The 15,908-nt window shown below is 37.5% G+C and overlaps 1 protein-coding gene across 1 annotated transcript in view; it reads right to left on the reverse strand.

Annotated features, from left to right (window-relative positions):
- Window positions 1-15,908, reverse strand: part of CCDC148 (coiled-coil domain containing 148) — a 247,270-nt gene that overhangs the window by 126,175 nt on the left and 105,187 nt on the right. Inside the window, exons 9-10 of the mRNA XM_046018376.1 lie at window positions 8,737-8,875; window positions 6,346-6,552 (exon numbers count right to left, since the gene is read on the reverse strand). Of these exons, the coding sequence (XP_045874332.1) occupies window positions 6,346-6,552; window positions 8,737-8,875 (346 nt within the window). The remainder of the gene's footprint in view (window positions 1-6,345; window positions 6,553-8,736; window positions 8,876-15,908) is intronic.

Raw genomic sequence — 15,908 nt, forward strand, 5'->3', positions numbered from 1 at the left:
AGTACATGTGTCCTGATGTTTATAGTAGCCTTATCAACAAGAGCCAAACTATGGAGAGAGCTCAAATGTCCACCAATTGATGAATGAATAAAGGAGATATGGTGTGTGTGTGTGTGTGTGTGTGTGTGTGTGTGTGTACATATATACACACAATGCAATATTACTCAGTCAATCAAAAAGAATGAAATCTTGCCATTTGCAATGATAAGGATGGAGCTAGAGTATATTATGATAACTGAAATAAGTCAGTCAAAGAAAGATAAATATCTATGATCTCACTCATATGTGAAATTTAAGGGGAAAAATGTGAACATATGGGAGGGGCGTGAGGGAGAGAGGGAATAAGAGACTCTTAATGATAGAGAAAAAACTGAGGGTTGATGGAGGAAGGTGGGTGGGGAGATGGGATAGATGGGTGAAAGACATTAAGGAGGCACTTTTTGTGATAAGCACCAGTATTGTCTATAAGTGACAAATCACTGAATTCTACCCCAGAAACCAATACTGTACTGTATGTTAACTAAACAAAATTTAAATAAAATAACATAAAATAAATTAAAATAAATAAAATAAAACCACATTTGAGATTTTAGCATATTCAATATTGACAATTAAGACTTAGACTTCACTTCTTAATGCTTTGCACATCCATATACTTGTTTCTACAGCTAGCTTTCTCAGGTAGAAAGAAGATAGTGAAAATAGTACTATATCAGAAGGTACTAAGAGGGAAAAAGAAGAAGAGGGAAAAAATGCCCAAGGCTTATTAAATACATCACTTCAACAAAAGTTACTGAGTACCTACTATGTTCCAAGCACTAAAAAATCTGCAACAGTTGCAGGTAGTGGTGGGTTCAAATGGAAAGTGAAGGTATAACGGAGTTGGGAGGGATGTATGTTATACCAAGATGAATAAGATGGAGTTCCTGCTTGCATTTGTGAGGCGACATAGATTTCCCAGTGTGCCATAATCATTGTCAAGTCAGGGTTATGTACAAGGGGTAAGGGAGAACCAAGAATGGATTGAATCTGACCAAGGACCAAGGAAGACCAAGAAAGTCTTCCTGTAGCAGACATTTAAGCTGAATCTTGAAGATGAGTGAGACTTAGCCAGACAAAGGAAGCAGAGGCATTCTGGACAAAATCAACAATAGCAGGAGCAACGGCACAGTCAGGAAACAAAAGGTTGTACAGTGCAATGGCAGAGGTAGAGGGAAGTTGTGTAGGGCCAAAGCTGTGTAGGGCCAAGATAATATTGAATTTCAAGTCAAATGAGCTGGCATGAACCTTAGGCAAGTCACTTTATCTTTCAGGACTTCAGCTTGTAGACTTGTAAAATGAAGAATGGGGATAAATCTCCAAGTTTCCTTCCAGGTTAAAAAAAAAGAGAGAGAGAGCATAATTCAGTATTTTAAATTACTATAGAATTGATAGGATTACTTCTTTTCCTTTATGATATACTTTGTTTCTAGCTACAACTTATTGAGACTCAGTCCCTGACCAGGAACACAAACTCCAATGATAATACCATCTCTATGGGAAATAGAACATATTTTGCATCACAATTTAGTTTATGTTCCACCATTCTCTGCTCATATTTACTCTTTGGAGGCTTCATCTCCAAAAGTTCAGAGACATTTGTTCACCATCTTGTGACCATGGGTCTCTGAGGAGACGCCAATTGCTTCCAGAAACCAAGCCCCTGATTTCTGTGGGTGGGTACTCCATAGCAACCCCATACATCTTGTATTTGTCGCTGAAGATAATATGATAAAATTCTAATAGAATGACTGAGATGCAGGAACACTTCACAGAGTATACCCAATACACTGAACAGCAAGATACATGGGAATTAATCAAAACACAGCATTATTCTTGTCCCCCATTTAGATATTTCACCTGCCACTAGATGAAAACTAAGCAGAACCCATGGTTCACCCTTGGGTTACAAAGGGTCTTACAGTCACTTTAAGTTACAAAATATAGTTAATTCAAAATCAAATTGCCCAGTTCCAAGAGATTAATCAACTCTTTCCTCTTTATTCAGACGATGACCTCTTGTTTCATCCCTTAGATGTTTAGACCATCAGAGTCCATGGGTAGGAGGGAGAGGGGACAATATGTATAGGAGAGGCCAGCAGAGTTGTCATTAGCCTGGTGACCGACAATGTCCCCCAGTAAACCTGGCAGGTGGTTAATGCTGACTCTTGCCCTCCTATAAGTTTTGTTGTCTTGATTGCCAGCTGGGAAACATTCCTGGAAACATTCCCCTGATGTGGGTCGTTTACATTTTCCTTCGTCTAGCTGCTTCTCTTCCACCTATCATGTTACCAATTTGGGCTCTTCTACCCCACTTTTGGGGGGGGTCCCCCTCCCCATTAGCAGAAGTCCTATTGGGAAGAAAAATCTTAGGCAGGCTGCCTTTGAAAACGACCCTGTGCTACTAAGCAATGATTTCTTAAGCAGAGCACATACAAGACTGATAAATAGTATTTCATGAGGACCTTCCAGATTCCATTTAGAATGTAAGAAGCTGGAAAGAATGCCATCTCCCACTTTAAGCACAAGGAAAAGCTATATCCGAACTTTTCTCAAATCCATCAGAGGACTGAGGTCGCAGGGCAAATAAGCCTGAGATTTAAAGAACGGCAGATGTTTCGAAGGAATGAGGCAATACAGAAACTGACTTATTTGAGACAGAGCACTTCAAAAAGTCAAGGCCACTGTATAAGTGGGTAAGAAGATTGAAGCTAATACTCTGTAATGAGTCAACAGTTAAATTTTTTATAATTTGCTGTTGTCATAAAGCAGGGAGTATAGAACCCATGGAAGTTACAGACAGGGGAATTTACACCCCCTTACAGGCTTTTCTCCACAGAAAGCTCAAAAAAATAGATCAGGGTCAAGGGAGGTGAGCAGAGAAAGATTCTTAAGTTAATTTAGGTCCAAGAAATAAGAAAAAAAGCCCTACATAAGTGGCCAACTCTTGGTTTTGGCTCAGGTAATGATCTCAAGGTCATGAGATAGAACCCTCCACCCTATCTGGGCTCTGTACTCAGTGGGGAGTCTGGTTGAGATTCTCTCTCTTTGCCTTTCGTCCCCCCTCTGTGTCTCTGTCTCTCTCTAAAAATAAATAAAATCTTAAAAAGAAGAAGAAGAATGAAGCCCTATAGAACAAAAGTCACTGGGGGTGGGGAGGGATGTAGAGCAGGGAACCCACCAGGGTACAACTGTACACCTATTGCAACTGGGAGAAAAGACAAGAAACAAAGATACCCTCCTCTCTTGGGGTAATGGGGGAAGCTCTCTCCCACACAAGAACCACCAAGACACAGGGCAGAGTTTGTCTGCCATGGAGAGGAGGCCAAGATCACTGAGTAGGTTCTGGTCCCAAGACCAAGTGAAAAAAACCTGCCTGAGGCTACGGCTGAATCAAGAAGGCAGAATGCCTCTCACTTATCAGACACAGTCCAGCAAGTGTCTAATAAGAATCTACTGCCAAGCAAGGAAAACCAGTGGCAAGTCTCTCTGAGGTACAGGCTCACAGGGAAAGCCTAAAGCCTACTCCACCCTAACCAAATAACACTAATTGCCAAAAACTGAAAATAGCTGGTGAATGGATAAACAGTGATTAAACCACAGACTACTACTCAGCAATAAAAAGGAACTAACTATTGATACACATAACAAAATGGCAGATCTCAAATGCATTATGCTAAGTGCAAAAAGCCAAACCCAGATTTCCACATACTATACGGTTACATTTATATGACATTCTAGAACAGCCAAGTACAGGGACAGAGATCAGTAGTTGCTAAAGGCTGAAGGTAGATGTGGGGTGGAGTACAAAGGGCAGGAAGAATTTCTGAAGGGTGATGAAGCAGTCTGTATGTTGCTTGTGGTGGTAGTTACACGTCATGCATTTGTTAAAACTCATGGAACTATACACTAACTAAAACAGGTGATTTTATTGCATATAATTTATATCTCAGACATTTAAGTTAAAACAAAGAATTTCATTGAAACTAAGAACTTTTGTTTATCAAAAGACATCATTAAAGAATGAAAAATCAAAGAAAGAAAGGAAATAGAATTTGCATATGGAATATATAAAGAACACACAAATGAATAAGAAAAAAACAGACAACCGAAATAGAAAAATGGGCAAAAGCCTTGAGGGGACATTTCACAGGAGCGGGATACCCTAAAGCTCAATATGCATGTGAAAAGACACCCATCATCTGTTCTGAAGGTAGATGAAAACCTTGTTGAAGGACCACTACACATACAGGAGACTAGCTAAATGTAAAGATTGGCAATATCAATGTTGGTGAGGATGTGGAGCAACTGAAACCAGCAGCAAATTTGTATAACCACTTTGGAAAACTATTTGGCAGTATTTACTAAAGCTAAATCCCCCTGACTGGCAATCCCACTCCCAAGTATAAATCCTATAGAAATGAGTGCATATGTCCACCATAAGACATGTTCAAGAGTGTTCACAGGCCCATTATCATAATAGCAAAAACCTGGAAACAACATGAATTTCTATTAACATGATAACCTATAAATAAATTGTGGTATATGTCTACAATGAAATACTACCCAGCAATAAAGAAAACCTAATAATTGCAACATGCAACAAGAATGAAACTCACAGATACGATGAGCGAAAGAAGTACAAAAGAGATATAGGTACGATTTGAGTTACATGAAATTCATGAGTAAGAAAAACTAATTTATAGTGATGAATTTAGAATAGTGGTTATGGGTGTGGGTAGTATATGCGAGGAAGAGACCTGAGGGAACCTGAGCTGCAGGAAATGTTCTCTTTTCAGCTCAGTGGTTTTTACATGCGGCAGTATAAATTTGCAAAATTTCATTCAATCACCCACTTCCCTTCTCTGTTCTTTACTGCGTGTTTACCTCAATGCAATACAATAAATAGAAAATATTCCCCCACAGCACAGCTAAAAGGCTAATGATACTGTGCACAAAATGAATATAAACAAGATTCTGGAGTATATAGAGACTTGTCCTTGTCCCTGACCCATGTGTGTTTCTTATCAGCTGCAGATGGAGAAGAAATGTGCATTAGCTCTATAGTCCATGGTAGGCAGTTCAGGCTTGATGCAGCTTCTGTTCCTTCTAGGCCCCAAGCTTATGCAATGCCCAATATAGTATCTTTTTGTTTAAAAAAAAATACAGAGTAGGCATTTCTCCTCTAATGTTTTAAAAGAGACATTTCTTTTTACATGCTGTTAATTGCTGTGGTATAACTATTAATTGCAGGTTATTTATTTTTTTTCTACCAATAGAATAAAACTTCTTGTGCCATCATTCTCCTACCATGACATTTATCAATAAATAAAGATTTGCAGGGGTGCCTGGGTAGCTCAGTTGGTTAAGCATCTGCCGTTGGCTCAGGTCAAGATCTCAGGCTCCTAGGATCAAGTCCCGAATCAGGCTCCCTGCTCAGTGGGGAGCCTGCTTCTCCCTCTGCCTGCTGCTCTCCCTGCTTGTGATCTCTCTCTCTCTTTCTCTCTCTGTCAACTAAATAAATAATTTTTTTAATAATAAAAATATATAAAGATTTGTGTACTTTACTGTAGATATACTGTACCTCAACACAATTTGTTTAATAGTCCTGCCAAGGAAGGCTATATCCACCTCGGGCTTTCAGGACTCATGCACAGTGAGCAGTCTGAGGAATGAAATTATTCCCAACACAGCAGCCATCTTTGTTTTCAATTCTGCCATGGATGCAGCTCCTCTGGCTTCCTGTGACCATAAAACACTAATCCTCAAGCTCCAACTGCAGGGGTTCCCCACTAACCTCTCCAAGCCATCCCGGAGACCCCCTCACTGGGTCTGAGGAAGAAGAATGCCCCAGCCACTCCACCTTTCACTTTGCACATCAAGCTCCCCCCAACATATCTCTTCACAAATCTTCTCTCCTCTTCATAATTTTACCTTTATTGACATCTTTATGTGAATGAGAGGTCCAAGAGTGAGCTCCAGCTCAGACTCTACTCTATAGTTACTTTCTGCATTTTCATCCAGCACCTCTCACGTAGCATTTGTAGTTCGTGTTGGATATCACTCAATCCAAATTTGAATATTGACCTGTCACGCTAACTTCCACTTGAACCATAAGAAATTGTTGATTGTTGACTACTGTTGATCTAAAACAATTGCAATTTCATATGGTTCCAACTAACAATTTTATTCAAAATAAAATTTGTAGAGAAACTGAACTTCAGGTTGGGTTTGAGCAAACAGGACAGTGGGTTCTTAAATGAATGCCAGGACAAATCCCTAAACACCATCAGCAGAGCATCTCACCTTGGCTTTCAGATGAGCACACAGTTCCTGCTGCTTTCTCCTGTCCTTAGCCAACGTGTCCTCCATCGCGTGTGCTGCACAGGCCTCAGTGAGGGTCAGCACAGCCTTTTGGATAAAGTCTCTCCTGTTCTTATTCCAGTTTGATATCAGGATCCTTCGCTGCTCCCTGGCAAAGCGATATTGATCACAATATTTCTCATGTTCCACCTGAAAAGAAAACAGATGGCAAACACTTACAATACTGAGACTATGCTTTATGTCATTGCTACAAAAAAATGAATAAAGTGAATTATAACCAGTAATTTTGAAAAATTGGAGAAACATTTTTTTTTTTTTTTTTTGAGAAACATCTTAATAGTGAATGCAACAACCAGGACCAGGTACAATTCACCCAAGTTCTGTGCCTGTGGCTGACTGGTGACTAAGGACCAGTTGTTTAATGTTTGTAAGTCCTTAGTTTCCTTGTATGGGATGGAGTCTGATTAGGCTGCCATAAAACATCTTCCATGTCTACATGGCAGTGAATTTATTCACAGAAAGTATTACTTCCCTTGTGTATAATTTCAAAAATATTCCATCTTTAAATTAGTTTGGGTATTTTAACAATTACTTCAAGTGCTTCACTTAGACACATGCTAATAAACATAAATTGCTACCATAATCCCCAAAACTCAGTTTGCCCTTGATTACTGATATATTCCGATTTTAGGATGTCTGAACTTAAAGGAATTACAGCAGTGATATTAGTTCTTCCCATCCTGCAGTCCTGATGGACATGAGATTCTCACAGGGGTACTGGTAGTTCCCGTTGGCAGTTGAGTCCCAACCATGAGAGATCTCAGAGTCTTGAGGGAAAGTCTTGAGGGGAAGAACAAGAACGGAGATTGCCTGAGTCATTGTAGGTGATTCTGAAATGTTCTTTATATGAAGTTGTGTCTTCTGAAATTGAGAGCCACTGACCCTCATAATTCTTCATCTTGCCAGTATAGACCACATCTCTGAATTTATACATTATTTAACGCCTAAGTGGTGTGAGAAAAGAATCTAGCAAGAAGGATAAGGTTGTTCTAAGATAATAATCCAGGTATGGTTAATTAGGTACATGATGAAACAGGCTATGGATTCAATTAAACCAAATATCAGCTGCTAAAATATGTTGTGGAAACTTCTGAGCTTTGTTCCCAAAAGTCAAAAATATACTAAAAATCTGTCAAACACTAAGAAAGGAAGTATACACCATGCAGAAATGCATACGAAATCAACCCAATGTAATAAGTGAATATAAAAATCTTTATCATGTTAATAAGGAAATGCAAAAAATTAAAAATCATAACTGGTCACAGAAACAAAAAGAATCAACAGGGAATAAAAAGAAAGATCTAATTTAATAAATTAAAACTTCAGAAAAGCTAGGGTGTATTATTTATTATATAACATGTTTTTTATATAATAGGTATCTGCTATAAAATAAAGACCAAAATTAAAACAAATAATCATTTGGTGAGGGGATAGGAGAGGATGGTCATACTAGATGTGTGACCTTTGCTTCAGTTTCTTTATCTGTAAAATACAATAAAAATAGTACTCTTTCATCCACTTCTGTGTGTTATAGAAGTTTACTCATGACTGAAATAAGGTAAATTCTATACACATGTCAGTACTATTGTTACCTGTTTATTTAAAACAATTACAAAATGCAGAGTATGTGATAATATTTTATAGCATGGCCCATTTAAAAGTTTGCATGTGTTTGTTTACATATATGTTTTAAGATGAGTCATTGTAAAGTTAATTGGTGACATGGTAACTTCTGTTTTCTTGTCTTTGTGGTCTTGTGAACTAAAGGCCCTTCTCGGGGAAATTTCAGTCATGACTCTGAGTTCTAATTTGAGGCATTTGTGTTTCAGACCCATCTAGGGTGATCAAGTGGAGATGTTGTTGTGGGGATGATATAAGTAAGCACCAGCCCCCAGGGCAAGTGCTGCCTTCCCCATGACTAGAAGGGCTGGGATGTGGCAGGCTCTGCAGATAAATAGGCAGCAGGCACCCCACTTTCAGGCAAGAGCCAGAGATTGCAGAACCTCTGAGGGCGGGCAGGTGAATGCACAGACACCTAGAGGTCAATTACGGGCAGAGCAACCCAGGAAGTCACAGTAAAGACCTCTTGGGCAGGTAAGCATAGAAGAATGAATGTTGCCCGAAGGGTTCTCTACCTTCTTATGGACCATACGACTTGAAAAATGGGAGACTTTTAACATATAACTCTATTATTTGCTAGAGTGTAGGAAAAAAAATTTTTTTAGAGCACCATTCTAAAAATATAAATTTTGCCTAGTAATTATTGATCACTAAAGCAATTTAACTTGCTCTTATATGGGGTCCTGTACTCACCAAATCATGCCTAGATCTGTGAGGAAAATATCTTTGTAACATGTTCAGATACAGAGTTCTTCTGTTACAGAGCTCTCCAGGATACTGATCCAAAACAACCTGGTAAATCCAGTGGTCTTCTTCACTTAACTGGAAGTTTCTAGAAGCAACAAAAATATCACAACACATTGTTAAGCAATCACCGAGTTTGAGGGAACTCAAACTGCTCAAGCTATTAACAAATGGTACTGATTATATAAAATGAAGTCTGGGGTTGGTTTTTAAAAATACATTATAGCTAAACTATATGTCTGCTATAGAAAAGGTTCTAAATCCTAATATGATGGGTTCTTCAATCCTTTATTGGTCTCCACAAGTTCCAGGCATAATTTTAAGAAGTTTGCAAAGTGACATAATATTTTTAAAATATTTATTCTATCTTCCCTATAAGAATATTTAAAAAATCACAATCAATGAGTGAAATAAATGAACATTGGGAAATAAAACATACAGACTAAAATGAAATTTTTATTCCTGGAGGAAAACACAACTGTAGACAGTTAAATGAACAATTTTACAAAGGAAATTAAGGCCTGAGGAAAGCACTTTTTTAAGGTTTCACTTTAAAACAAGTCTAAAATTATCATTAATTTACTCTCTCAACTTCTCATGTGGTGGGATTAAGACTAGATAATGTTAGTGAGAAGATTACCAATGGCATTAGATTTCAGATCACTGAAGAAATCATTTGTAAATAGGACCTCTTCAAGGCCCTACCTAGTAACATGTCCACCGTGGTCCAAAATGCCTTTTTCATTTCAGGGCACTCCTAGGCACTGGCCTGGTTTTGTGTTTTACACAAGGTATTAGCAAAGCCCTATGCAGAGTGGAAAGGGTGCGATATCAGCTTAAACTCTAAACTGAATTAATGCCTTTTTACTATTCTGGGTTTATTTGCATATTGTTATTCCTGTTTAATAAATTGGAATAATGAAATACAGATGCAATCAGAGTGAATATTATTAGCAACAAGTATTTCTTTGATCCAAGATGGAGACTTGCTATTGTTTATTTCTACTATATCAATGATCTTCTACTTTAAAGTTAATAGTGCAATTCAAAGAATTCATAATATATCTTCTATGCCCTTGAAAAATACTTGACAATTTCAAATGAATAAAAACCTCTTTAAATCAGTGATACTAATGGGAATTCCACTGTCCTTATATCATACAAAGTTACCTGGTTTTTGTAAAGTGTTTCACTATTCTGGTAAGTAGCAAGAAAAAAAAACTCCCTTTCAAAAAAGATAATCTTCACTAACAGCTCTATAATGGGAAGAAAAAGAGGCACGGAGGTATTTTACCACAAGAAGCATACTCCACAGTTCTTCTGTATGATATAATGATCTATTGCAGAGAAATAATTTAAGATGAGTTCATTCATTGAACACAATGAGTGTATTGCTTCTGTCTGAATCAGGTATGAATGTATAGACATTCAAACAAAGCATTTCATATAGGGGTATTAAGCCTGTGGAAACACTTGCCTAAGTGTACTTGGCATTTAGAACACCCTCAAGACTTCATGGATAATACCTAAGGTCCTCTCTCGAACTCATTTTGTTCACAATAACAAAAATGCATTTTAATAGCAAAGTCAGCCATATAAATTCTCTATTACTAAACCACAAGTAACAACAACAACAACAAAAATAGACCTGCGGTCCATGTCTTCATCTATGCTTTTAAACTATTTCTCTAATCACAGGGACTTGAACATGGTTTGACTTTCCACCTTTATTTAATTACAAATGTGGATGTATGTGGCAGGGTACGCTGAGGAGGGGAAAATAACAGATTTGAAGTCAATAAATTGTCCATTCGTTTTAAGTTCTCATCCATCTATTCAGTAGAGGCTGTTGGTGCCATGCTAGATCTCCCTTATTAGCTAGAAGTCCCATCACCAAGATGCTGATAATTCACAGATGCACCTGCCTTCTCTGCAGAATTGCCCCAGACCAAATGGGAAATGCCTCACCTAGGAGGCTTCTCTCCCACCCATTTTTGAGGGCAGCTGCAACCAATGTTTGGCTGATATGGGGGAACAGAAGGTCAACCCACTAGCCTCATGATGGAACCAACTCTGTGATACCATTCATGCTCTAGAATTTCACTGTGGAAGCAAACTGCAGGCTGTTTCCACTGAGCTCACCTCCATGCAGAGCCGTTTTCCCCTCCTCTTTCTTTCTTTCCTTACCATCCTTCTCTTGAGAGCATTGCCCAACAAATCACTTGTTCTTACAATTCCTGTCTCAGCTTTGCTTCTATAGAACCTGACCTAAGATAGTATCTAAGCCATCTTACCCATAATTTTCAAAAAATAGTTTTAATCCTTTGGTAAATGGAGAAGTACTTCTAAGCTAATTGCTTTGATGATCTCTCATATTGAATGGTGGTGCAAGATTTCGGCTACACTCAAAGAGAAAGTGCAAATGGCAAACATTTACAAAAATGCTTTTCAAATAAAAGCACACATTAAGCAGTGTGCAGTGCTATAAATAAATATAGCAGCAGGAGAATCTGTGGCACTGAGTGCATTTTTACGTATTGTGTGAATGTATTAATTACGTGCCATTATAGCGACAACATTAAAACCACTTAAACATATGAAATGATAATATAACATCAAAACTATTTCAAACCAAGTATGCCACAAAAGATCACATCCATTTTTTTCTTATTGATTTTAGAAACCTCACATTTCAACAACTTTTTCCAATTACCACAATTATGCAAACTGTAAGTCATTTTTCTAGCATACATAGAATAAAAACAAAAAAACATACTTTAAAATGATACATAAATACATTATTATTTTAGAGTATTTATAGCAGTTTTTAGAGCCAAAGGCTTAAATTTTGAGGCAAATATTCATACTGGCAATAGTAATAGCACAGTCATACATCTCCATTAGGATGCTGTTTGTGAGAGAGAAAACCCCCACCATTATATATACTGAGTCTTCTGGATAGTAAAAATCTAAGAGGAATATTCAAATATAATGGCCTCTTCAGAATAAAAAAAATAGCTGTTTTCTATTTAGCCTCTAAAATAAAATCAAATTTAATAAATCTGAATTTCTAAATTCCAATCTGGACATTTATCTTTCCCAATCAAACATCTTTTCATTGTACAGAAAAACCTATGTAAAATAGCTAAGCTATATAAAATAACTAAGGTTAGCTTTTTTTTTTTTTTTAGTTTTTTTTTTTTTATTTATTTGACAGACAGAGCACAAGCAGGCAGAGTAGCAGGCAGAGGGAGCAGGAGAAGCAGGCTCCCCACTGAGCAAATAGCTTGACCCTGGGCTCAATTCTAGGACCCTGGGATCCTGACCTGAGCCAAAGGCAGTTGCTTAACCAACTGAGCCACTCAGGTGCCGCTAAGTTTAGATTTTACCTTCAAAGTTCCTGTTTTATTTAATTGCTTTGCTGGTGATTCCAATGACAGAAGTAGCTAAGTTATACAGCTATTAAAAGCTCTTCTGATCATTTACCTACTCTCTGAATTTGAAAAGTGACTCCATAATTTTAAAAAATTTAAAGAAGGCTTTAAAATTATCCTAAACTTTTGCAATTTTTAAATTATCTTTAGAGAAAAAAATCTTCAGCAGGTCTGTGCAATTTCTATTCTTTTTGTCCATCCAAATTTTCTAATTTAAAATGTTTCATAGTTTTCATCTTTATAATAGCATACCAAGAATTTACAGTTTCTAGGCTTACGGGGCACTTCTAATACTTCAGGAAATTCCAGACTGCAGAAGTGTAAAATATCTACAATTCAGTCTCCACCTACCATCCCCGCCCCATAATGAAGTCTCATGATATAATTTTATTATGATATCCCAGGATGTGAGACAAAATGGGTAATTCAGGAAAGAATGACAGCTATAAGAATCTAACTACACCAAGGCTGACTGTCTCCCTAATTCTACCTGTTTGAATCATTCCAAAAATTCTAAACTGACTCACAATTAACCTAGCCACCAATTTTCTTCTTCATCATGCTTAAGTTACTTCCTTAAGGTTTCGGTTCCATGACATCAACACACATTTGTGGTGGGGGGAGAAGCAGAGAGACAACCAATGGTGGCAAACAAGGTGACAAGTACTTTAACAGCAGAGACAAGTTTATGAAATTAACCACTGTGTTCACGAATGGCTGAAAGTTGTTTTATAACTTTCTCAGAGTGAAGGGAGATTTCCAGCAAAATGGTTGTACCTCCTGAAGCTGCCTGCTACATCTAATAGCTAGCTCAAGATTGGCAACTGGCCACAGAGAATCTGGCCTGGAGAAAAACTCTTAACTCGTCAGTGGGTTAGAGCCTCTGCCTTCAGCTCGGGTCATGATCCCGGAATCCTGGGATCGAGCCCCGCATCGGGCTCTCTGCTCAGCAGGGAACCTGCTTCCTCCTCTCTCTCTGCCTGCCTCTCTGCCTACTTATGATCTGTCTGTCAAATAAATAAATAAAATCTTTTTAAAAATAAATAAATAAATAAAATTAATGACTCCAGAATTTCTTCCAGAAGGGTTTAGGGGCATGAATCTGGCCAGAAGAGGAGGTTATGTGATTTATTTGGAAGCTGCAATTGCTATTGATGTGGTAAGCACACTGTTTTTTCTTAGATTTTTTTGAGGAGGAGTAGTTGTCATAGAAAGCTCAATTTTTTACTTAGAATGTATATTTTTTAGAAGTGGAGTAACTGGGATGATGGCAAGACTCCTAAACCATCCTTTGTCCCTACATCCATCTACACAGTTTTAAGAGGCAATATAATTCCTAGTGGAAGTTTTGAGATTGTATGATCAAGATAAAACAGCCTGTTAAAGTAACACATAATGGCTCAACCACTCCACATGCTATGTTTTAAGTAATTATATTCATCATAAGTGTAAGGAAAAGGTAATTGCAGCAAACATTGCCCCTACTCCTGCTTCTACTCATCAGAATCCTAATTTTATTCAAGATCTACCTTTCTCCATAGGGCCTCCACCCCAGGGAAGGTGAGCACCATCCCCAGCCCTGAAAGAGAATCTTGATTGATTTTAAGCCCTTTACAGACATCCATTCACAAGCTTCCTGTTCTTCTGGCCAGTGTTTGGTATAAGTATGGACAAAACACCCAATTCTGGCCAATGAAATGTAAGAACTAGTCTTCTAAGGCAAAGGTTTCCTAGCTTATGAGGAGGAAAAGTTCCTTTTCTGCCTCTAAGCTTTATGGTGGGAATTGCTGCAGGAAGTCATCTACCATGCAGGAAAGCAGGGCAAGAGAATGCAGAAAACCAGATTTCACTGTACTTGGACTACTTCTGCATTTTATGGGAAATAAGACATCACTGTTGTTTAAGTGACGTTGACTTGTGTTGAGATTCTCTTACTTACAGCGAAAGATACCCTATTTGATAGCTAATTGAAGGAAAGAAAAATGACTTTTTAAATGTGTCCAGAGACCACCATCTACACTAACATTCCTCCGATGATGGGTAACTGACAAGTATTCAACATCAAGGACCATTTTAAAGGCAAAGACCCAGAACTAAACAAAACCAGTTCAAACTCGAATGTATACAATCAGTAAAAGATCACCTACAAACACACAATATGCTCTATTTTTTTAATCCTACTGAGCCAGAACTTGCCTCCATATACCAGTTTATTTTTCATTTTGGGGAAACAAGAACATTTTTAACTGCAATAAAGGTGAAGTGAATAAAGTTACTTATATAGACATTACGACTCAGTTTTCCAGATTCAAAAACAAGAATAATAAAACTGGCCTATTACTTTGGGATGGCATGAGGAAACATTTAATTAACCATTGAGGGCTTTTGACATTTTGTTTATTTATCTATTTATTTATTTATTTAGCTCCACACCCAAAGTGGGGCTCGAACTCATAACCTTAAGTTCAAGAGTTGCATGCTCGGGGGCACCTGGGTGGCTCAGTGGGTTAAGCCGCTGCCTTCGGCTCAGGTCATGATCCCAGGGTCCTGGGATCGAGTCCCACATCGGGCTCTCTGCTCAGCGGGAGCCTGCTTCCCTCTCTCTCTGCCTGCCTCTCTGCCTGCTTGTGATCTCTCTCTGTCAAATAAATAAAATCTTTAAAAAAAAAAAAAAAAAAAAAAAAAAAAAAAAAGAGTTGCATGCTCTAATGACTGAGCAGGGCAGGTGCATCAGGCTTTTGAAATTTTAAATGCCACATAAAAATGCTGTAATATCACCTCAAACCAACTATCAGTAGTCATTAAGAGTAGATTAGAGGACTGATGATTCTCTTTCCCAGAGAAGTTTATTATTTTTTAGACATTATCAATATTCAACTTTATATTCTTATATAAGCACTAAGATGGCAGATAAAATAAGCCTGAGCATGGTGATTATAATTTCTTATGTTACTGGTTCTCCACAGTCTCAGTTCTAATGATACAGTTTCCTCAAAGGATTGGACCTCAAGGTACAAGGACTAAGAAAATCTTGTTATGAAAAATTGATTTGATATATAAAATAGGCATTATAATTCCTCTCTTGTCAAAATTTGGCAATCCTGTCCATAGTAATTTTAATCTTGTCTTTGTTTATAGCTACACATATTTTATTATGTTAATAATAAACTCTATCTTTATTATCCAGGTTAAAAAATAACGTATGTCAATTGTCCTGGACACAAATCTCTCAAGCTGCTGTGTTTTCATTTTCTCCAATCTGATTTACTCAAGATTAATGATTTCATATCCATCAAAGAACAGAAACCTCTCATAAATGACTCTCACTCCTTCATCCTATATAAAGCAGATTTTTCAGTCTCCAAAAGTATTAAAAAATGTAGCCACAAACACCACTATACTGTGTAGTTTCTAGCTGAAACAATTATATCAAGAAGGTTGTGTGGGCTACAGTCATACTAACAATAAGGACAGTTGAACCTAGAAACTTACAGTTACTATTTCTAGATTTATCCTCACAGATACATTTAAACAAACATAATATCCAGGTAAATATACAAGCTGAATTATTAATCAAGCAAGGCAAACTCTAAGACCAGCCTTTCGGGTATTCTACAGAAAATGCATCTATTTTTCTCCCTTGATAAAATGCATTACACTATAGCCAAAAGAACTTAAAATATACTT

Source organism: Meles meles, chromosome 9 (assembly GCF_922984935.1).
Source record: "Meles meles chromosome 9, mMelMel3.1 paternal haplotype, whole genome shotgun sequence".
Lineage (NCBI taxonomy): Eukaryota > Metazoa > Chordata > Mammalia > Carnivora > Mustelidae > Meles > Meles meles.